At 44.0% G+C, this 25062-nt stretch overlaps 1 protein-coding gene across 2 annotated transcripts; it reads right to left on the minus strand.

Annotated features, from left to right (window-relative positions):
* Positions 1-718: 718 nt before the first annotated feature.
* heatr1 (HEAT repeat containing 1) lies at positions 719-22714 on the minus strand. Of its 2 annotated transcripts, none has more exons than XM_031580374.2 (45): positions 22616-22714; positions 22065-22218; positions 21719-21935; positions 21440-21581; positions 21131-21232; positions 20910-21056; positions 20422-20633; positions 20150-20280; positions 19903-20020; positions 19674-19778; positions 19335-19452; positions 19026-19133; positions 18701-18796; positions 18476-18564; positions 18167-18378; positions 17819-17940; positions 17435-17629; positions 16891-17056; positions 16435-16583; positions 16047-16239; positions 15521-15693; positions 15134-15292; positions 14722-14964; positions 14503-14634; positions 14256-14356; positions 13968-14114; positions 13628-13746; positions 8688-8809; positions 8363-8491; positions 7890-8120; positions 7635-7764; positions 7358-7518; positions 7196-7248; positions 6943-7066; positions 6664-6804; positions 6187-6494; positions 5777-5927; positions 5440-5598; positions 5107-5241; positions 4914-5018; positions 3264-3432; positions 1948-2102; positions 1581-1739; positions 1323-1431; positions 719-1234 (listed from the first exon to the last, which is right to left on the minus strand). In XM_031580374.2, exons 2-45 carry the CDS (start codon positions 22204-22206, stop codon positions 1146-1148), a joined length of 6468 nt encoding a protein of 2155 aa, XP_031436234.1. In that variant the 5' UTR covers positions 22207-22218; positions 22616-22714; the 3' UTR covers positions 719-1145. The 2 variants fall into 2 exon arrangements, with proteins under 2 accessions (XP_031436234.1, XP_031436235.1); XM_031580375.2 differs by lacking the exon at positions 22616-22714 and adding an exon at positions 22387-22587.
* Between the last annotated feature and the right edge of the window lie 2348 nt (positions 22715-25062).

Consider the following 25062-nt stretch of genomic DNA (forward strand, 5'->3'; position numbering starts at 1 on the left):
GGCTTCACCTAGCAGACATGAAAGAGGATACAGAAAAATATTTTAACCACAGAACCTTGACAAACACATCAGGGATGCAAACTCCTGTGTGTATTCGAAATTATGCGGATTGCAAGTGTAATTGTGTAAAGCATGTCATGAAATGAAATATTAAGGACAACTGGGGTGATTTTTTTTTTTCTGTCCTTGAGAATATAATGTGCTGGAACAGAGTGATACTCCCTGTTCTTATCTCTGTAACCCTGTTAAATAGACGCTGCCTGTGAGAGAATTCATCCGATTCTCACCGACTGCTTGCTGTTCACTCTGTGTTCCTTCTGCAGAAGACTAATAAACGTATTACTAATATCTAATTATGAGACTGATCTCGCATTAGACTGGTTATTATCAAGTTTCCACCACAGGTGACAAAGATACGAACCCCCTAGGGGGGTCCGGTGGCATGTCTCCTCCTGGGAAGACATTTTGATAAATATCAGCTTTAAAATGTGGCTTTACAGTCGATATTCGCATGAGGATAAAGGGTAAAACTCACCCTAGAATTAAGCATATTACGTGAACATCTTATCTTTTGGGGGGTAATTCAAAATAATACGTACTGGTAACCAGTGCATTAATTTGCATTCATGGTTTTGGAGGTAGAAGTGTATGTTCATGCAACATGCGATGCGAGAGAACTGTACTTTCATTTCAGAGAGGAGATTCAACACAATATAATAATTCATGTGATCATTTTTATTATTTCTACAAAATCAAAACAAACATCAATCAAGCATCACATTTAAAACAAACAAAACCTTAATATCAGGCCTGAGGATCTTAAGATGCCTCATACAAATATACTGAAATTAAAGTAACACTTGGGGTGGTAATATTGCTGTTACTCACAAATGGAATAAAAAAAGAAACAAATTGTATTACTTGAGTGTGAAGACAAAACACGTTTCATCTTTTATTAGCAAGACACAGTGACAAATACAACAGTCTCACTTTTCAACGTTTATCATCAAGGCACACCTTTCTATAATTTAGCTTTGAGGTTCCTCATTGAGTTTCAGTCCTTTAGTCTTATGTGGACTGGCAGGCATTCAAGCCTGTTCTGAAGAAGTGATCTGGATGAGTGTTTGGTGCCCTCTAGTGGTCCTTTAGAAGTAGCTCTGCAGTGGCTCTCCCAGGATGTTCTCCATTTCATTGATTACTTTCTGTACCTGGTGCTCCACTTCCTCACATTCATCTAGTAGATCAAAACATAAGACTTATATTAACCAATTCACAAGTCTATTAAGATGATAACAGACACTGTGTTTGGGAAAGGTTCTTACCCTCCATGAGTTCGGCCAGGAAGGGGATGGTTTCAGGCAGCAGGACCATGTAGTTCTCCTTCAGTCTCCCAGCAAGCTCCAGTACCATAAGCAGGGCTGAAAACCGCACCTGGGAACACAAAGAATAGACATATATCAGATCATGAGAGAGACTTAGGCAGCTACCTAATGGTGACTATGAAGTATCAGGTCAATCTCTGATCGTCGTTCACCTCACCTTCCTCTCCACAAATATCTACACAATTTAAGGGGCCGTACCTTCGGGGAGATGTGTCGTGTTTTCAGCAGGACTTGGTAGTTGAGGACCTTCCACTGGGAGTCGTCTCCCATAGCAACAGCAAACTGACCAATGCAGGGCACCAGGTGTTTCGTGACTCTGGCCTGGTAGACCTCCTCTCCACCCAGCATGTTCTCCAGCTGTGGACAGAACAGCAGAGATTAGGATGGCTCTCAAAAGTCAAAGAGCTGCCTTGGCTACCCATTATAAAATTAATTTATAGGGAGCATAAGGATTAACTTGTCAATTTGGAAAAAAACATGAATGAGAGAATAAAACAGATATGTGGCACTGAAACCCAGGTTGATGTGGTTGATGTGCAGGTAAGACCACTAAAGGCCGTCTCACCTGATCCACCAGAGGGTTCATGAGGGCTTCTGCCCTCTCCTTGCTGAGGAAGCGCTGTGTGTCGTAAAGGAAGATCTTGCCCAGGCAGTCCAGGACATACTGCAGGAGCTGGCAACTCTTCTCCTGCTCATCATCTCCGTCGAAGAAGGCTTCATCTAGCAGACATGAAAGAGGATACAGAAAAATATTTTAACCACAGAACCTTGACAAACACATCAGTGATGCAAACTCATTACTGTTTTTTCTGTCCTTGAGAATATAATGTGCTGGAACAGAGTGATACTCCCTGTTTATATCTCTGTAACCATGTTAAATAGACACTGCCTGTGAGAGAATTCATCTGATTCTCACAGACTGCTTGCTGTTCACTCTGTGTGTTTCTGATCCTTCTGCAGAAGACTAATAAACGTATTAATGATATCTAATTATGAGACTGATCTCGCATTACACTGGTCATTATCAGATTTCCACCACAGGTGACAAAGATACGAACACCCTAGGGGGGCTCGTGGCATGCCCCCTCCTGGGAAGATATTTTGATAAATATCAGCTTTAAAATGTGGTTTTCGATATTAGCATGAGGATAAAAGGGAAAAACTCACACTAGAATTAATGTAATCTTACTCTTACAAAAGTAATTTAAGGGGGAACATCTGTTTAGGGCACAAACACAGTCAAGGGTGCATTGTCAGTGTGCAAAATTAGAATGTTCTAATTAACTACATAATAAATAAGATAGGTCCCTTTTAGCCAAATGTCTACATGGTTGTCTTGTGAATTAGTCTAAAAACAAATGTTGTTAGCATGAAGAAAATGGAACCAGCACGTTAATGCTAAGTTGGATCGTTGGCAAAATGGTAACATAAGGGCACATTTCCCCAATGGGGTAAAACCCCAGTGTCTGGTCCAGTTGTACAGGTATGGGCAGAGTCCTCTAACAGCCTCTACTGCCAATCCTCTTTCCCGGGGCAGTGGAGAATCAGCATATCCTGCCCCCTCCAGAGCAGGGCTACCCTATTTAAGGATTGCAGGATATGCAAATTCTTCACTGAGCTGCATTGCAGCTATTAGTGGAACCGTTAGAGGGCCATAGGAAGTAGAACTCATTGGATCTACACAAATTACATATTTTGGATTCAAATGGCGGTTTTCCAAGAAAGGTGACAAGTTTGCATCTCTACACATCTGAAAAAAAAAATATTATAATTGTGTCTTAGGTTTAAAAAAAAAAAAAAAAAAAAGAAAAGTCTTGTCATGTCATTCAGAACAGAATTTGGATTAACCTAGCGTACGGACATAGTCTCATTGTCACAAACCTGTATTCGTTGCGTGAATCCGGCGGAGGATGTCAGAGAATGGCTTGACCAGCTGGCCAGCGAAGAGCACAAAGAGCCCCTTCAGCTTCTCTGCAATGCAGTCTGACAGGCGGTAAAAAGTGAGCTGTCTATCCTTGGTTGTGCTATCCGTCTTGCACCAGTCAAACAGCTGCAAACAGAAAAATGAGAATTACCAACATCTGAAAACCACTAGATATTTGGCACACACATACTAAGTAAATTATTTTTTTTAATTGCTCAAAGTGAAAACAGGGTATATACAGCAATCCTTAAGTTAAATTTAATACCTTTTTTACTACCTTCTGATTTTTTTTAAAACCATCACGACACTGAGTTGCAAGTGTTAATCGGCGACCTTTCTAACGTTTACGGAGATTTTGAAATATATAACACTATACACAACATAATAGATTTAGAGACTCACTGATGTTGACTACATATTGCACACATTTATTTCATTTTGTGAATAAAAATAAAACAAACTACATTAAATGTGCAATGGAGAGATAGTTCCAGCACACTGGCTGGCATTCACTACATGAACTGTTGATGCATTATAAACTGGCATCTGCTATATGAATTGTTGCTGATATCACTTCACAAACTGGCATCCACTACGTGAACTGGTGTGCTATAGGCCTAATATGAACTCATGAGCAAACATCAACACGAATGGCCCTGCCTTGTTGATGCCATCAACAAGCTGTTTTTTGAAGAACGATGCTAATCCAAATCTGATGATGTAGCCGGTTTTGTCTTTACCACACGTGAATGACTTTGCGATGTCAGAGTCGGGAAACATTTCTTTAAACAGCTCCGAAATTCCTTCGTTGGAGTTCAATGAGTGGTGTTTAACTGCAGTGTTTAAACACCAGAGCCTCCGCACGCAGTGTTGGTGTGGTGCCTATAGTCACCCGGAGGTCAGACGTAGTTGCTGGAGCCGTAGCGTTGGCTTGTACCGTGGCACTAGTGGTGGTGGTGCAGCAGCACAGACAGTTGGCAAAGTGGTAGAATGAACTGCTCTCACCGACCGCGCATTCCATTTTTATGTTTAGTGGATTGCATATGCGACCGAAGTGCATTAGCTCCCATCCAGTTGACATTGATGTTTTTTTTACAAACCGAACAATAAGCCTGCCAGTTATTCCCTACTACACCCAGCTGTCAGAAAACTTGCATTTGCCCATGACGACGATGATGGTTGTCTGGACGTTGAAGATATGCCTAAGCAAGTCAAAAACGTAAGCCAGCCAGTTGGTTACCCAGTTGAAGCGCGCAGTGTTGGAGATGTCGAACGACCACTGAATATGACGTCAGCATCAAACATACAAAGTTGAGACTTCAGGATTGATACGGAAGATCTTTGATTATGTGCCCAGCTTTGCTAAAGCCCGCATTTAAACGAACTAACGCGAACTTTAGAAGATAGAATTTCAATCAGAATAGGACACTTGAAAAAATAATACCTCTAAAACTACATTTAACATTTTTAATGGCATTAAATTTGGCAATTTATATTTTTCACCTTTTAATACTTTTTAAAACCCCGCGGACACCCTGGAAAAGGAATTTCAAGGAATTCTAAACCCAAAGTGCAGGAATTTCACGATGTTTTAAACAAGAACCTACTTTGAAGAAGAGGGGCCTGAAGGTGACCTCTGATAGCTTCATGACCATGCCCAGCAGACAGTCAATCACTGAGCCCTCAATCTCCTGGGTCTTCACCAGATCACCCTAGAATGAAAATAAACATTTATTATTAAATCATATCTCCACATTTATCATTCACACTTTATGACACTGTGATGACCATGGTAGGTACCTGACAGTGTTGGGCTCGGAAGTCAAGCGATGACAGGAAGAATGTGGTGAGGTCTGACTGGTGGGAGTTGAGCTGGTCCTTTTCCATATGAGCAATGTGCTCTTTCAAAATGATCATTAATGGTCCAAGACGGTTCTGTGGAGACAGGGTAAAAACGTATTAGTAGTATGAGTTTAGTATAGTAGTATTAGTGCTATAAGCTACAGGGAAACTAAACATCTCAGTTCAGTTATAAAGCACTGCTAACTGATAATATTTGTTCAGTTATTCAAGAAGCTGAGGTCTCAGGATCTCCTTTACATTGCCAACTTTCTAACCGCTTCATCACCTCACCTGCTGGGACTCCACAAGACTTTGGTAACACTTGGTAACTGTGGGCAGTAGGACCCTGGGCGGCAGCTTGGTTGCCAGGGTCGTGCGGAGTGAGGCTAGGCGTGCTGCCAGCTGTGGGCATGTTGTGGTCTGCTCTGCAACCCGCGTCAGACGTGTCACCTGGCAGTGGAAAAAAGGGTACCAGCATTCAGAAAAGTGATATTTCACTTGATTCATTTACCTTTACATTCAATCACAGAACAGATGCATTTTACTAGAGAAGATATGTCTCTCTTCCCCCCAAATGTGTGCGTGTTGTGTGTTTATGGGGCTCTGAAGGGGCAGAGGAGGTGCTCACCTGCAGCAGTGTGTCCAGCAGGTACGGGCTGATGAAGTGAGGGAGTGTCTCGGAGACTCGCTGCAGAGCGGTCACAGCACTCAGCAGGTAGATCTCATTGGACAGCAGATCCTTGCGCTCCACCAGCGTGTTCAGCACTCCTGGCATAAGTCTGTAAACCAAAACCCACAATGCATCAGCGCTCCAAACAAAAATGACACCACATAAACATTACTAGGGAAATTTGGCAAGAGAAGAACATTTAGAATACTACTGGAAAATAAATCAACCAATAAGATTCATTCTCTTTCAAAATAACACACTGTTGTTGTTGTTGTTGTTAAGTTGCGCAAAGAAGTCGCAGTAGCATGTAAAGATCAGCACTGAAATGTAGTTCTTATGAAAAACTAGCACAAGGAGTCTTTCCTGACCTGTGGAGCTGTGGTATGGCCAGGGCCTTCAGGGTGCTGGTGACCTCGGCGATGCAGAGCAGGGCGCTGCCCATCACGTTCTTCTCCTCCCTGGGCGACAGCAGCAGGTCTACCGCGCAGACCAGCACCGGCACGAAGGCCTGCGCGTGGCCGGCGCCGAAGCTGCGGCACAGGAGCTTGAGGCTGTAGAGGGCCGTCTGCCGGTTGATAGCCTGCTCCTCCTGCTCCTGGGCCTCACCAGGCCGCTGCTGGGCTCCATGGCCCAGGACACCCAGAAGGTCTCCAGTGAGAGGAAGCAGTGCCGTCACCTGGGGGTAAAAACAGACAGGTAAAGGCTGAAAGGCTGTGGGATGATGCACTGAGAACAGTGGACTTCAGAAGATGTGATATGCCTATAGTGATGGGTAAGAACAAACGTCATTTAGCTAATGAGCCTAGGAATTGTAGGACAAATCACAATGGCCTGTCACCACTCACCTGCTCTTCCTGCCACTGAGTCTTCTGCTGTAGTTTGTTGTTGAGAAGCTCCATGGCCTTCCTCCTCACAGACGGCAGCTGGTTACCCATCAGGCCCCTGATGACCTTGATGAAGGTGTCAGTGGGCAGCAGGGAGTTCACCTACAAGGGGAGGGAAAATAAATCAGTTGGAAACTCACAATCCATTTAGAGGCATCACTGCATTCAATACACTCAGTGATCTGGTTTTAATGGTGAGAACAGACTCATGAGGTGAGCTCTGGTAAGAGAGATTCTTACTTTGTCTAGGACTTCGTAGGCCTTGTTGAGCAGCGCTCTCCAGAATTTGGCAGTGGGGTTGTTACAGTTTTCCTCCACACACCGAGCCACAGTGTGGATGTAGCACAGGATCTCCTCAAGAAGACTGGGGACCAATGAAAAACGAAAATACATTTGATTAAAAAAAAAAACAAAAACAAAAAAAAACATGCCAATTCTTAACAAAGCAGACACTCTGCTGTACATGTGTGAAGATGAGTGTGATAACACGCACCTCTGCTGAAGGACCTGCAACGTTTCAGTGGATGCTTCCTCCATATCTGCCACCTGAAAGATACCATGAGACTCAGCAACAAAAAACATACAGGAGACATTCCAAAAAAACAACTACTAAACGTCTTACTTGCGCGTCCACTAGCTGCTATTCCAGACCTACCTTTCCGACAAAACGGTTGGAGGCCAGCAGTTGGGACATGAAAGACACAGATAGGAACTTGTAGTGGCGGAACTCCTTGCTGCTGTGAGATTCAATACTGAAGACGAGTTCCATGGCTGTCTCCTCTTTCTTCTTAGCCTGTGTCTTTCTGGTCTCAGAACCTATTAATATACACACTATAGGTGAGGCCTCAGCAGAATGAAAACTGACAGTAAATATCACACAGATTTTGACATAAACGGTTTGTTACACTGGGATGTAGTGAATATTTGCTCACCCTCCTCTTTGTCCTGTGGTAGTGCCTTAAGGTACTTCAGGATGTTGATGAGAGATGCGAGTTGGTCGTTCACCTCAAATTCACAGCAGATAGAAATCCAGAAGTCCACGTCGTTTTCCAGAAACAAATCCTATACATTAAAAACACAGTTACATGTAACACATCAGAAATCCAGCAACTGTTGCCCCAACAATAACCCAAAATATCCAGGCTGAAAGGTTTTTGGTGGCGTTTCCTCAGTCTTTCTTTGCTGACCTTCTCTGTAGTGCTGATGTTAGCGGACATCTGGGTGGCATGCTGTTTGAACAGCAGCAGCAGAAGCACCCACAGGAAGCGGGCCGGGCCCAGGGTGACCAGCAGCTGGGAGAGGATGGGCAGGCGCCGGTGCTCGGGCACGTGGGGCAGCGCGTCCGTGAACACGTGCATGATCTTGGTCACCACGCACTCCATGTGGGCCTCGGACTGGGCAGAGCTGCCCTCGTAGGCCTGTGGAGGACACAAGTTCGGCTGTTACAAGACCGTAGAGCACAGGACACAATTGTGCTGTTCTTCTGGAGCCAAAGGTCAGATAGACTAAAGTCCCAAAATGTCCTCAAGGTCATGTAAAATGTATTTTGTTTAGGTTAAATTTAGGAAATTCATTTGCCACACTAAAAAAAAACAGAGCAGAAAGCAGAAGCCTACCACCAGTGACACTTTGATGCCCTGCTGGTGGAGAGCTCACTCACCTGTATGAGTGCAGGGATGACCGCCTGCACAGTTTTGTTGATGACTTGGAAGCTGTAGGCGTCATCCAGGCGCATGATATTTGCGCCCATGAAGGTGAAGATGGGCATGATGTTGTGAAGGACCTTCTCCTGAGAAAAGAGAGAAGAGAGAAGAAGCGAATGAGATTCATTTTAGTGTTTGACTTTTTTGTGCACAATGAGAGATGGGTACGATGAGCAGATTGGAAAGTCCTCCTGTGACTATGTTACAAAGATTTTAGCACCGGGAATAGGCTACATAACACTGAAACAAAAGTAGATCCATTTCACAGAGGGTGGTACTCACAGGGAAGATGCCAGCCACAGTACCCAGCAGCAGCAGGGCGTGGTGGTGGGTCTGGGGCATGTCAGACATCCTCACACACTGCACCACCAGCTCCACGTTCATCTTGTCCTCATCTAGAACATCTGTACAGGAGACATCCACACCACACACAGGGACCGTTCAGATCGTTTCACAATCAAGCCGTCTGCCAAAACTGAATGTAAATATAGCTGCAGGCAGCAATGGCGGGTTCCTCCTCAACATTCCAATCACTACAAAATTGACATGACACTGACATGTATTTCATACATGTACACAACATTGGACAGATAATTGGATCAATGGCTGATTTGAAGTAATTTTTTTTAAATTATTCACAAATTGTCACTGTCGAGAAATATCCATGCTGGTGACATTATGGGTTCTTGAGACTTTTTTGTTTCCCATGAGCAATAAGTCATGGGTACCAAGTTTTAGACATTTTGGACTGACAGGGTTAAAATGCCACCCTTTTGAAAGTGACAACTTTGAAGCGTGTTCTGTCAGGCCACCTGTGCTCTGGTCAGGCCCTTAATGCAGAGATCCATTCTTTAAAAGCTTTGATTACAACAATAACTGTATGAAAGTGAGGATACACTTCACTAAAGGACGTTTGTAGGTTATGTACTACTACTGCTTGCTCTGCCCACACACTTTCCCCATCCATGCTGTTTCCCTCTTTCCCAGTGCAGGTCACGCCAAGGGATAAATGCGGCGGCCGCATGAGGATTAGAAGTAGCCCAAAAAACGTAGTCCCACACAATAACACTGTTTTCAAAATTTCCCAAAACTGGTTAAAAATCCATGGTTATAGGAACTCTCCCTGAATTGACATCTCTCTAGTCTCAGTCATACACAACTGACAAGAGGCATGCAGTGAACTGGACCAAGGTACAGCTAATGTCCAGCTGTTTGCAAGTGTACCTTGTGATGGTACAGCAGCTTGACAATACTTTATCATGGTCAGACTCTCTCATTCCATTTAACTACACAACATGCACAATCAGGGTGACCAACAGGATTATTAACATGAAAGCTTGTCTCGGGGGGTCATGCATCTCACTACAAGCTTTTGATTAAACGTGAGGACCCTGTTAGCAAGTTATTTCTATTCATGTTTTGTTTGTGATTGAATGGTAATGTCAGCTAGCTAAAAACAATGTTAGTTAGCTTGGCTAAAATGGTTTTTATAGCAACAGATAGCAACAAATCAGATCAATGGAACTTTATTCAGAAAGGGGGGGTGGATGGAACATATACAGTAAAGGTGAAATGGTAGGCATTGTTCTGCCTTGAAGCTGCATGCGCATCCTCATTGTTTGTAACCACCAACCCATCTAAATGTAAAGATAATATCCAAGCTAGCAATTTTGCCAAATTTGACTGCAACTTTTTAGCATTGTAGGGCAAACACACTCACTGCAAAGTGTACTAAAACGTGTCACCACAGAGCTGCCAACTTTTCAAAAAACCTTGGAGTGAGAAAATGTTGCCGTGCACGCAGCTACACACGTTGGGTGGCTCAGATATCAGGGAATTGGAATTAATTTGGCGTTGTACCCATGTTGTGCTCTGCATTCTGTTGGTTTTTGGGGCCCAAAGTCTGCCTACTGTGGGGCCTACTGGAAATGGACAACATTGGTTACATTCTGTGAAGCAAAGACATAGCTGAAGGTCCACCCCCAGGACATTTTGGTTTAAGTAGATGTTATTTCCTGCATTCTAGTGGATTTTTGGGTGGTATGCTAAAGATGTGCAATACCTGAACTTATTCTGATTCATGTTCATCTGATCATGACTTGTAGGGCCTTTTAGACTTGAGCTGAACATTCAACCAGAAAACTATTCTTGTGCCTCAATGACTGTCTATGTACCACAATATAGCCTAATTAATAGACCTGTGTTTAAGATTTTACCAAGGTAGGTTGATTGACATTTTGATTACAATGGTATTCAACTAATTCTTAACTGGAACCTAACCTATATTGTTAATAATTGTATTTAATGATTTATGAGCACTTAACGATTTATGAACAGCAAAAAATGACACAAGATTAGTTAGGGAGAAATATTTTTCACTATTCAAAGCCTCCCACCACACGTTCCATCAAACAAAAAAGTGCAACAAATAAAGTGCTTAAACAGTAGCCTTTTTAAGCAATAAAATAGATCAACACATGACAAAAATAACTAAAAATGAGGTATCAGGTGCAGATCAGAACCTGGTTAGTCATTTTCTAAGATCTGTGGGCAAGGTTGTACTGGCCTGTGGCCTTCTTGGAGGCCTTGATGACCTCTGAGGGGGGCTCCCATCTGAAACAGGGCTCCAGGTCGGCCATCTTTATGGCCATTATTGAAGACAGGGTGCCATCCAATGCCAGGCTATTTCTGGTCTTAGTTTTGTTCAGTCCCACTGAACACTGAAAACACCCTCTCAGCATCTGCATTCGAATGGGGCAACACCAGGACCAGCTTGGCGACGGCAACAAGCCTCTCAAATTCTTTAGTTCCTGCCACCTATTGAGAATGAACAAAGAACAAAATGGAAAAACATACCATATTTTGTTTTGATTAATACTGTAAGTACACTGTAACAAAGTTCAGATACAACATGCATAGTTTGCATCATGTATGACACGATATAGGCATGCATCAATAATAGCAACAGATGTAGCCAAGCCACACCTGCCAAAAAGAAAGCCAAAAAAAAGTATACCTTATGTTTCCGTGTTGCCATTCCAGCCCAGAAGCTTTCCATCTCAGTTTCGTCCTGAAGGGAGGTGGTTGGCATGGTCTGATAATTCAGAAACTCCTCACCCAGGTGGTCATGCTCCTCTGGCCCATGGTATGGGAGGAGATGGGGAAACCTATTTATGAAAGTAGAGTTACAGGTTGTTAAGTTATAGGTATATTTAGAACGCCGTCTCACAGAAGCAAAAACCATGTTCAAATTAGTACTACTGCTAACACTTCAATAGCTAATCGTATCAAACGAACAATTACAAAAATACTGTACTGTAGTTCTATATGTTTTCAATGGAGCTTCTAAACGATCAAACCTTGAACCGCTTAATACGTAGCAAGTACAACAACCATGGTAGTGTAGCTACCATTGCTACGAGTTTAATGGTAGGTAGCCTAACTATACAGCTAATTAAGGTAGCCTAGCTAACTAGCCAACTACAGTTTCGAAAAAAATTACTTGCGCTGTGGAGACCGTCAGAAAAACTTGGAACGCACTAATTAAAACAACACAATTACATCCACAATGACATGTAAATATACAATAACCCAACCGTACAGGTACGTAGAGTACGTTAATTTGAAACGCCGTCCACAGAAGCAAAAACTAGCCTATATGTTAAGGTTTGTAGTTATACTACTAGCTTGCTATGCTACCATACAACATACTTTCTACTAGCAAAGATGAATTATTTACTGTGTCGTCTCAGTTACACTATCAAACCTTGGAAATACTGTGACTTGCTCAAGTAACGAAATGGCTAATAGAACATCACATTTCATAATTATTTCAGTGAATGAAACAGCTCCAAGACCCAGTGAAATATTAAATACAGCTAACTTACATTAGATAGCTACAACAGCACGGAGTCACAAAGTGATACTGGAACAAGTCAATAAAACACTTAATTTGTATTCATCAACGCAAACGAACTGTGTTAAACTTCTGGCCTTTGGTTAAATCACTTTCTGAACACAATTCCTCAAAATGTACCTATCGGTACCAAAGTTGCCTTCTCCCTAATGCTAGATAACTATCCAGCTAACTAAGCTAGCTACCATTTCGACCCAAAACATCTGCGCTACCTCAAATACACTAACCAAGAATAAAAACAGAATAAAATCGTCTTGCAGTTATCATACGAATTAAACAGTAATAAGTATGCTTTTATTACTTACGGTCAAATGTAGACGAAAATCTTCTCCACACCAGAAATCGTCCTCTTCTCTCGTATCCACAAAATAGTCTCAATAAAATTGTGTCTGTCCGTCTCGTGCATGTCGCGCGCGTGTCAGGCAGCATTCATAACAGCACGTCAACCATTGGCTGCCTATAAACTCCTGGGTCCTAAAGCTACCCGGTTACATATTCACCATTCGCGTTAGCGATTAATGCAATTTGCTTTATATCAATCATTTTTGAAGATATGAAGTTGCCTTTGCACACGGGGACATGTTGTAGTGTCTTCCACGTGCATACCAAGTTTGATGTTGATATCTGAAAGATTTGCTGAGATATGACTTCACTTCCTGTTTGAAAGCTTTTCTGCTGCATTTGAGTGGCTGTGTCGGACAAACGGTTGTGAGGATCAAAATTCGGTTGGAGAATTTTTGTGAGGCTTGGTCTGAAGATCATCTCTGGTGATTTTGAAGAAGATTTGACAAAAATTGTAGGAGTTGATGCCTTTCAAAGGTTTTTGATAAAACCGGAAATTGCAGAAAATCTATATAACCGGAAATTGACGCCATAGGGTGTGTTTCATTCGTCTTGATCCAAGGAATCCAATGGTACCTCATTTTTGAAAATCGGCCAAACAGTTCAAAAGTTACAGTGTTAACAAAAGTCCAACTTTGACCCGTTGGTGGCGCTAGTGTGGTCTAGTGGGAGACATGAAACTTGGTGTGAGTGGAGAAGGGACTGTCCTTAATGAGTGTGCCAAATTTCACAAAAAGTTACCATACGGTTCTAGGGGCTGCCATTGACTTCAATGGCACAAGAATAATAATAATACCTACAATAACAATAGGTTTCCTCCTGACGGAGGAACCCTAACTATACAGCATAATGATCACTGACTCCACATGCTAGGTAAATTCACATTGTAGCAAGAGGTGAATCTTTATCTTTCAGAAGACTTGTCCCAGGGACCGCCTAAACTAAAAGTTTCATATGTTCGTACCTTGGCTGACTGGCTTGCCATCAGGGGAGATCTTCTGGCAGATGTTGAGCAGGCAGCCGAGAAGAAGCTGTTTGGTGTACTCCATGTTGCCTTGCTCTGCTGACCCCACATCCAGACTCCTGCCATGAAAACACAACATACTGAGAAACCTTTCCTAGTTGGCAATACATGAATAGAAGAAATATGGCAGCCAAAAAGACAAACAGCCAGAAAGTTCCCCAAAAGAGTATTCCATTAGGTTTTGGTCTTTCCATTTGGTTTTGAGTCAACTTGGTTAGATCTGTGATTGTGACCAAAGGCCTTCTGAAAGGAGACGGAGATCTTGCAAACCATCCCATACCTGGCTAGGAGGTTAAATAGTACTGGCACCAGGGCTTGTGGCCTCTTGAGCTTCTTCTTGTGCTGCAGCAGCTCCAGGATGAGAGTCACCCTCTGCCATGAGACGGATGCATCCTCATCAGAAGGAGCTGAGGCATCGGGGCCTTTCCTTCAAAATGCAGAACAACACAAGCTTGACACAGGCACATCATAAAATGAGACAATGGTTCTTCAAAAGATATAAAGGAGCCACTCCATTTTGAGGTCAGGTTTAATCCTCTGAGAAACGTGTCTATGAAACGGCACCCACCTCAGCCTCATGCTCCTGCGAGTCTGCACCACACTCCCAGAGACTTTGGGCTTGTGTGCAGGCGTCAGCTCATTGGCCACCAGCTCAGCATCCACAGCGATCTACACCAGGAGGAGATAAAACATGTGTTAGGAGTTCTGTCTCTCAGGCCACCGTGGAGATTTAGTTAGTTTCATAAATATTAAAAAATTATAGAGTAATAATAATGATTAAAAAAAAGCAAAAATCATAAGGTTGTTGACATTACCACTTTGAAGACATTGTTTACAGTCTGGGCACAGACTGGATTCTTGCAATCAACCAGCAAATCAAACATTGCTCCCAGAATTCTTTGCTGGACCTTCTCATCTCCAAGAGCTGGGAAGAAGGCCTTGGTAATCTGTAGACAGAGATTCCTTCATGAGACTGAGGCTGTGGAGGACTGGGGCAGAAGTCAAGAACTGCGAAACACCACTAGACCACCCACCTTCTCCAGGGCCATGACCTGGACGCTTGGGAGTGTGGGGTAGGGCTGGGAGCGGGTGCCCATGGCTTTGAGGAGGACCTCCAGGCTGCGGGGCTCGCGGGCCAGGAGAGGGGCCGACTGCTCGTTGTACTTGCTCAGCATGAGCTGCACCAGCAGGTCCTCGTCCCCCTCGATCGCAGAGAAGTCGGAGCTGCACTGCTCCAGCAGAAGATCCAGTGGGGGCAGAATGATGGCCAGCACACCCTGTGCATGAGGACAATCAATATATCCAGTCAATGGCCACAAAAACCCTACAGGACTGAGGTGGAAGTACTAGAAGTATCTAATGTGATATAAATGCAACATACTGACAATGAATTCCTTAATGCCACAGTATGGTGGCATCACCACTGTGAACAGAAGTTGGTCTCACCTCTCCGTTGACCTCCTGTAGAGCCCTGAGCAGGGCTTTGCTCATGTAGGCCGGGCAGCTGGGGCTCTGGACACACTTCACCAGCTGCTCTACGGCGGCCTGCTGCTGCCTCTTCTTCCCTCCTGCTGTGAGGGCATCCTCATACAGCTTCCCAAGGGCCTGCAGGGGAAAGACATTGGCCTCGCTCAATCACTTTTACCATAATGTTATAGGAGGCTGGACTTAGCCATCAATAATAAGTTAATAAACTTGAGTTGTAATACACAAAGGCCAGCTATCCGGACAAGGTTAGCATATATTCATAAATATTTCGTACTTAGTTGGTATGTGTAGGAAATTCAAATCTGAGTCAAATTCTGTTGTGTAGGCTGGGCACAGCTAGCTGACCTGGCTAAGGTAGGATGGGTCTGAGATGAGTTCCTCTGGGGCCTTCAGCAGGGCCAGCACCACGGGTAGGAATGGAGAGGAGCTGGCTGCCTGGAGGGTCTGCAGACAGGCCACTGCTGCCCTGCGCACCTCACACACCGGAGAACACAGACACACCAGCAGGGAGGGTACGACTGATAGGAAAAACACACACACTCACACACACACACACACACACACACACACACACACACACACACACACACACACACACACACACACACACACACACACACACACACACACACACACACACAGTAAAGTTGCTGTTTAGGCACCGAACAGAGGCACTTACTTAACACGACACTACTTCTGAATGTGATCTATAAAGGACATAATGCATGCACTGTAACACTGACCACTGAAATTATCCTAAAATTCATTTTTTACAAAGCACATTTCAGGCAAGCATCCTTAAACAATCACACAATCATAATAAACATGCTACTGAACGTTAACTGGTCATCACAAACAAAGAGACAGGTACCTGGAGATGCATCTGAAGCCAGCGAGTTGAGGTTTGTGGCAGACTGGGCGGCCAGGAGGGCTTTGCCCATGTACAGAGCCTGGGTCTGCAGGAGGGCACCCACCCTGCACTCCAGCTGGTCACCCAGGCTATGGCTGTAGCCCCACAGCAGAGATAGGAACTTAAAGAGCTCCAGGGAGTTGCTCAGGTGCACCTGAAACATGGTAACCGACACTTTAAAACTTAGGGGCGCAGCATGCTAAATCGTTATTTATTATTTGTTTGTATTTGAGGTTTTGAGGAAACAGGAAAAAAAATGTTTTACTGAGACAGTGCTCTTATTTGCAATGACATGACAACAGTCTTATGAAAGCTTTAGATTTGACTCTAAGGTCAGTTAGACACACACCTGGAAGAGCAGCTGCAGCAGAGCCCTGAAGCTGGAGGCTAGGGGCCCCTGACTGGCCCCTGTGATGACCACGTCAAACAGGCGGATCAGCAGTCGTAGGTAACAGCACGTACTGGTGTCTAGCTTCTCTGGGTTCCACCACATCTCCCCTAGAGACACAGAACAGAGCACAGGTCACAGTCAAGACATGCTCTGCAACCCTAGTGCTTCACCCTGACCATTTGATCCTATTTTAAAGTCTGCAGGGACCTTAAACTGTGGATTTCACTGTGTGCACAACTTGTCATGCAGCATAGCTCTCCATTCATCAGACCTCAACTCTATTTCTGGAAGGGGGCATTTAAAATTCTCTCTATATTTCAGTAAATCAGTTCATCAATCAAAGCTACACTTCTGCAAATCTAGCTCTCTGCACAGCAGACACAAAGCCCTGCATATAACCATCTGAAAGCCCACCTTTGAAGCCAGACTGGGAGCTCTTGAGGCTGCTGATGAACTGGCTGAGGAGTGACACCAGCAGCGTGGCCTGCTCTCTCTGTGCGGGCTGGCCCGAGCGCAGCAGGTGCAGGTACTCCCCCAGCTGTTCCGCCACAAAGGCTGGGGGACAGTTTCCCACGAGCACCTGGGACACAAAGTGGAGCGATGAATACGCAGACAGACAGAACACAACGCGACAGGCTGTGGTTATGGCTGGGAAGAGAACTGGCAATCCTACTCAAAAGAGGAACATATTCAAAGTGAATATTTATTATGACAGCAACTCATTACAGATGTATTATACTTGCAACAATAAAGAGAAAGGTGTTACAAATACTAGGACTGATAATAATTAGCTGACAATTATTCAACGTAGTGACTTTCCATCCAAAGTTTCATATTCAGAGCCTCCCCCTGTAAACCTTAATATGCCCAAATGGGCCTGTGTAGCCACTGTGTTTCCAGTGTGGGCTGAGTAGCCCTGGATCAGGTATAATCCCCCTCGTGTGTGCAGGTGACCGACCTCTTCTGGAGGCTGGGCGAGGAGCTCCAGGATGGCCGGCTCCAGCAGGGTGTAGAGCTTCTGGGCGGTGAGGAGGTGCTGGGTCTCGCTCAGGTCCACGATGCCTCGCAGCAGCGTGTGGCTCAGCACCACAAACGCCGCCTGCTCCCTCACGCCTTCCTTCTGCTTCTCCAGAGCCTTTGCCACCTCCTCCAGCTGCACACACACACACACACACACACACACACACACACACACACACGCGCACACACACGCGCACACACACTTACTCAATATGTGTTTGTTCACTGGTGTACACACATCACATGAAGTGAACGCTACCATGCAATACAGCCTCCATGTAAAAACAAACAGTTCATCTGTGAAGCCAGACTGCAGACTTACAGCGGTGCGCTTTGAGGCTGCATCCATCACGGACAGGTTTTTGGTCAGTGTCAGTATGAGCTGTTGGTTGGCAGCTCCCACCATGTCAGCCTCAAGGGTTTTCTTCAGCACTCCCTGAAGTTCTGGGCAACAAGTAAACATTACGATAAGACACACACAATTAACACTTCAATACCTCATCAACACTCAAGGATACAACAATAGTGGTGAGATGAGACATACAGTACAAATTCAAATACATAATTAAGTAAGACCTTCCTATTGACTATGACGGCTAATAAACTGTTGTGTTGCTAATGAATACAAAGACACGACTATTGATAGAACAGCATAGTTCATAGTGCCTACCATGGGCCCAGCCCTTAGTGAGGGGGAGCTGGGAGAGCAGGGTGGTCTCAGCCACACATAGGGCCAGCTGGAGCTCAGGGGAGTCTGGTAAGGGGCTCGTGACCACCAGGTAGGGCAGCAGCTCCCAGCCCACACGGGCCTTCAGCTCCGGGTTCCCCTCAACCACACGGGGGTCATCCAGAATCTGGATGGCTTGCTTCAGCACAGGATACCTACACAGGGCACAACACAGAACATGACCTCAAATAACAGAGTGATGCGGGGGGTTGGGGGGTGGTAGATTTAAATGACACAGGCCCTAGCACACACCAATCTCTTTGGGCTGAGACGTCAGTACGCTGAAGGAGTGAGAGCAAACTGGACACCGTGTCTGCAGAGTCCAAGCGGTCAATGTACAGCTGTTTTAAAGAAAAAAAAGGACACAGGGATTAAATTAAGACGGCCATTTGGAATTCATCACGATACTATACAGGAAGATGGAATTGCCCATACAATTATTTGAACTAGTAAACACTTCTAAAAAGGTCACTTTACCTCTAGAGCCTGCATGGCTGCAGACACCACAGCAGGTACATGATCTTCAAGGCGCTCCAGCAAAGCTTCCTTCAGGAAGGCCTCATCAAAGCCCTCCTAGAAGGACCAATCAGACACAAAGATATAAGAATGTGACAGCAAACCTCAGGCTGTAACAGAACGTCTGTGCTGGAGGGGGAGAACAACGAGGTCTACTGAAAACAAGAGTAAAACACAAACGCCACTTCCCAACTGCAGCACTTTTAACTGTACAGCAATTACAGTCTACAGAGGGCTTACAGGAGCCTGGTGACTTAAATATGGGTATGTGGGACAAACGACCCACCTGTCGTTTGCGGAGGACCTCCTTCAGGTGCTCCACGGCCATGTTCCTCACAGCAGGCAGAGGGTGCTTCAGACTCAGCATGAGTGAGGTGTCAGAGTCAGCCAGGATCTGCAGGGGGTTGCAGCACACAGCAGTGTGTGAATACTCATACAGTGATGATATATCCTGTCCTAGACAGATGTCTGTCCAATGGTAGACCCATTTATATTGTCACTGCAGACTGCATAAATGAACACACATCTGAACATGTATATCTAAACAAAACACTGAACGCTAGTGTCTAGTTTGACTACAACTCATTAATGGTACCTCATATTTGCCACTGCTCATGGAGAGAGAAATGAACTGATGGAAAAGGCTCCTGTCTTCAGAGGAAGCCACATCTGGGACATGACTGCCCAAAGCAGCATCCAGAGCTCCAGGATACCTACAGCATTACACAACACAATCAGCAACACAATCCTACTGACTCTTGACATCCTATTTCTAACGCAATACACTTTGATACAGTAACAAAACAAGGACAGACAATTCAGGAACCATGTTATTACAAAAGGCCATCAAGCACTTCCTTGTCTGAGCTTGCAGACTGTTGCTACTCCTCTGAAGAGTCATGAACAGAAAGAAAAAGAGGATACTCAAACATACTTTGATTCAAACAGTCGCACCACCGACTGCATCTGCTGGTTTAGGGAAGAGATCTCCTCTGTGGGCAGCTGGTTTCCATGGGAGAGGTATTCCTCGAGAAGCAACCTGAAAAAGGAAAGAACAAGGGTGTCAAAGGGTGAAGGGACAGATGGCTTTCAATAAATTGAAGAGAATGCTTTTCCATACAAGCAACACATGAATACATGGGTTCTACTTTAACGGTAATTACTTGGCTACAGTGCTGTCCAGGCCGCTGGTCAGAGGAATGTCCTGAAGGAGAGAGTTAAACAAACTCCTGGAGCTGCTGGTCTCGGAGGCCACGTCTGTCTGCATCTCCTCCTTCTCATCTGCAAAAGACGACACCAGTGATTCCCATTAGGGTGCTTCTACTTATACACTTAGGTTTCCTTTACAATTACATACACAAATGCCCAAATGAAATCAATGAACAGGCTTGACTGCTGTGATTAACTGACCAGACTGAGTGATGACGGAGTGAATGAGGAGAGGGAGGAGGTAACAGAGGAGAGGACTGATGTCATATGATGATGCAACGCTCTGAAGTGTGGGGATCAGGTCAGGAACTCCGCACAGGTGCCCGTACGCTCTGAGAGAAGAGAAGCAGGTTGATCAGCTTTAACAAAAACTCAAGTTCCCCTCAAAACCTATTCTTGTTTCTTGGCGATCTGTGCCTCAGAATTACTCCGAGACATTACTGATATCTGACCATCCAGTGATCCATACTCACTTCGGTCCCACCGCCTTGTCCTTCTGGTTCTGCAGCAGGACGATGAGGCAGCCCAGGCCCTCTCTGGCCAGCAGCGGGGCCTTGCACAGAGACTTGCTGATATGCACAGCCAGCGAGTCCACCAAGTGGGCCTCCATCACCACCTTCAGCGCCAGCTGGCACACGATCATGTAGGTGGCAGCCTTGTAGTCCACAAGGGAAGACTTCAAGCCCTGGTGACAGGTGTGGCATTGAGAAGTTGTATACATACTCAACACGGAGATTCATCATATACTTTAATCTGACGCTTGTGGCTACTTGAAATTGTTCTCTTCGCTGACATAACTGTGTAAAAGCATCTCTCAGACAACAGGCAGGCCAAGTCAATAACTCCAGGTGGGATTGAGACATCTTAGCCACAGTTTCTATTATGACTGTTACTTCGGTCTTATAAGCTGTTTTGCAAAATTCAACACATTGCTCATCATTCATGCCCTAAGGTTTCTTACCAGCTGTACGTTGGGTAAAAGCTTGGCGATAATGGAGTCTGTAATCTTTTCTGCGGCATCCAGAGCCGACACAATGGTGGACGCATAGAACGAGAAGATCACACGGAGCTGAGCGCAGTTGCCATCGCGAGCGGATTCAGAGTATGCCTGCAAAGGGGGATCATGGTTAGGTCTTGGGACTGGTTTGACTCCTTCAACGGATACCAGATATTTTGGCTTACCTTGACGGACTTGGTGACCAGACTACAGATGAAGTCCATGAAACCTAGGTCTTTGTAACAGTGAGTCAGTAGAGTCCCTCTGGCCAAGGGCACACCTGGTTTCTGAGAGCAGGGCACAAACAAAACACTCTCAGGCAGAGGTCTGAATTTCCAACTACCATAACAGTGGTTATTATATAATTATATAACAATTATTACAATAATTATAACAATTAAAATGTTTCTTTGAATTTTACTTAGAGGTACTACATAAAGGGCATATTACTTTGTGGCCTAACAGACAACATATGTAGGCAAGTTATAAAATACCTGGAGTCCATGTAACCAGCTCCAGCGGTTAGTTGGCTCATCAATCTTCAGAAGCTGAATGATTCTGACAAACACTTTGGTCTCATGATACGGTAAAGCACATGCTATAAGACTGTCTGGATTGTATACATGAATGTGAAACCTGGAAAGATAGTGAAACAAAGGACAATTTCTCATTTAAACAGGATGTCACAATGACACATCAATCTTTCATGGAGTACAAAAAGTACAGATGCATTCCTAAGACCAAACCATGTCAAGTGGAACATAATGAAGTACCTATGTAAAAGCCACTCAATGCACTTCAGTGATGGCTTCAGAAGTAAGTAGGGAGACAGGCGAGTGAGGAATAGGTCAATGTCTCTGTCCAGCTTCTTGTTGACTTCTTTGGACTGGACACTACGTTCCAGGTTCATAGAGGCATTGCTGAACAGTGTGTCCAGGAACTCTTCAAATGCAGGCTCAATCCCCAATAGCTCCTCCAGTCCATTGCATCCTACAGACATTGGACAGACATTATTACTGGTCCAAGAGTAGTAAGAACAGTGCACATGATATGCTGTTGTAGAGGCTGCACTGTTTCGTAAAATATTTCATAACAGAGAGAATACGAAGGTATACTCACCAAGTGCATAGAAGGTGCTTCTATCTGTACTCGCTGCTTCCTTAGGGTTGAAGAGCAAGGAAGCAATCTCCCGTCGGTTGAACAGATTTGCGTCATTTTGGGGCAAGGCCAGGCGCTTTAACTGCTGGGCTAGAGACGTCATCTTGAATTTGTCCTGAAATATGTTGGAAACTATTCTGTAATGCACTGTCCTCACATCATCTTATTTCATTGCAAGTTTACTCCCATTGTATGGCTTCATTGAACAGCTGACTAAACAACACGCATTCGAAATGTTTTCATACTACAAATGTCGATACAAAAAGCCCATCTATAACGTTACCAAAAATGCATGCGGTGTGGTTTAATCTTCATTCAAACTTGTAGCAGGCTAGCTAGTTAGCCAGTAAGCATGTCCCACATCCACGAGTTAGACAGAAATTAACAACTAATAAACTGACAAATGATACGCCCTCTTAGCTGCAAATAGAATATTCAAATGGTTTCATGACTTTCGTAATTACAAAATGTTTGCATTTCTTACACTACGTGTTACAGTTACAGTACAGTACCTTGTTCAAGCACCTCTTTGCATCCACATGTGTTTTGTGATCTCTCTACGTCATAGACATTGAAAATTACTTCCGGGTACATTTACAATTCAAAATAAAAGCCAAGAGCAGGCTTTACATTTTGTGAAGTTAAAAGCATACAGTAAATGCAGCATATTTAGAAACACTTATAAAACTAAGATTTATACAAAGGGAATTTGCAAAAGAAGAAATGTATCATGAACAAGTTTCCACTGCAAACTTCGTGAGTGACATTTATTTTTTACAGCTGTAACAATTCATTTTGTGCTGAAGACCCAGAAGCCAATTCAGAATGTTGTTATCTACAAACTATGTCCACCTACAAAACATAAAAAATTGTTAAACGCCCAATGTTTATAAATTAATATAACAATAAAATGCTTGGATGCCCACCTAAGCCAAACTTATGTTTGGCATATGATCAGGTTTGATTTTAAACAAAGAAATTAAAGAAGTAACAGTGTATTTCCCAGCTACTAACTTTGCTCCTACAATTAGCAGGACACCATACAGTTCGTGTGATTACTGTTTACAACTGTCTCCCTTTCCTATGCCATGCCTCTGTTCGACTTCAAGGCAAATCAACCACAGAGCAGTATTTCTTCAAAACTGACAACAATTAACCCCAACAAGCTGTCATAACTATTTCACTAGATCAGGCAAAATTGCAACAGGGATGGCACAGGCAGAAGAACGAGATTTGAATGGATGTGCCAGTATTTCCCTGATTAGTGCACATAGCGCAACCCTAAGCACATGTTTGGCAATAGGCAAGACATTTTCTGGGGGTGCTGAGTAATAGGATTGGGCTTGGATTAGCACACCAATGGTGGCACTGGCTGTAAATCCCTCATGCTATCTCTGAATTTAATCCTACTAAATCTTAACACTGTATCCAACGCCCAAACCTCTCGCATGCCATACAACAGTTAAACAGTATCTTAAATAAATGTTTCGGTGTTGCTGAGAAATACATGCTTATCAGTGTGTCTCATCCTATTCCTGTGTACGCTTTTCAAAAAGAAACCTTGCTTCAGCACTTGTAATTAGAACTGTGCACATAAAGAGAGACACCAGAGAATTTAGATTGACGTGATTTTACTTTAGATTGACAAGTACCCGAGTGTAAACTCATACTAGGCTATGGTGTAGACAATATCAGATATGCAATGTAACATTAATATTTGAGAAATGTAAACTATATCACACGACTGCATGTTCAAGAAACAGACCTGAACAAGAAGTGCAATTTCTACATCAGTCACACGATGGCAGCATTCACCACTTAATAGGCATTTGTCCCTCTACCAAAACTGTCTGCTTGTCATACCTGTGGTTTTTCATGAATACTAACTGTAGTTTTGAAATTTTTGCACATTTTCAAAAGCACATCACCCATGTTTGACAGTCCACTGCAAGCAAATAATGTGATGGAAAAAGACAGACAAAAGGCAAAATAGACAGACAGACAGATACAAGAGAATGTGAAAAACAAATGAGGATGGGGTGGGGGTGGGGGTGGGGGGTATACTGTACATTCAGCCGAGCAGGAAGAGCTTGAGTCACCCAACAGCCTGGGGTTGACAAAAACCTTCAGCGAGAAGGGGGGTGGTGGTGGGTGGGTTGGTGCTGGCTACGAAGCTGCCCATGTAGCCTCAAGCCTGGAGTGTACACTCAGTGCCCATGTGGCTGGCCACAATGACAAGACCCGGTGGCTTGGTCTGCATGACACACAAAGGAAAATATTCGCCAAACAAACTATTGTGTGTGCTTCCCAGCCCTATCCAATATCAGCATGGAAAAAAAAAAAAATATGACAATTTGAGTCAATAAAACAAACTCATCCATTGTCAACAGATTTCACAGTTGAGTAATGAGTATCAGTGTTGTGTTTAGTCAAAACACAGAGCAAGTAAGACACAGAAGACTGTCCAAGAAAAAGACGGCCTTGTTGTGTCCGTCTATGTCAGGGTAAATGCCATCATTGTCTGCAGCAGTTGTGCATGCCGATGCCTGGAACTGCATTGCACCCTGGGATACGTCATGTATGAGGTATAGTGTGTCGTGTTCTGAAAAGGAACTGAGCCCATATATGACCCTACCCACAGTATTGACTATTACATTCTCCTACTTCACTACAAAGGATGGGTCACACAATAGCCTGCCTTGATAATGATATCCTTGGAATGATATGCTCTTACACTTGTGTCCTCCAGGTGCGTTTAAGACTAACGCAACTCAATCTAAACCAGGGATGTAGTGTGTCTTGAAATGCACTTTCTTTACATGCCTCCTTGTTATTTTCTTTCAATAACACGTAAGAGGTTCACTTTGATTTTTTTCACACATGATAGATAACAACAAAGACTGGTGTAGATCGATAGGCAGGCTAGGCGCTGCCATCTCACGCGAAATGATGAGTCCAG

Source organism: Clupea harengus, chromosome 14, assembly GCF_900700415.2.
Source record: "Clupea harengus chromosome 14, Ch_v2.0.2, whole genome shotgun sequence".
Lineage (NCBI taxonomy): Eukaryota > Metazoa > Chordata > Actinopteri > Clupeiformes > Clupeidae > Clupea > Clupea harengus.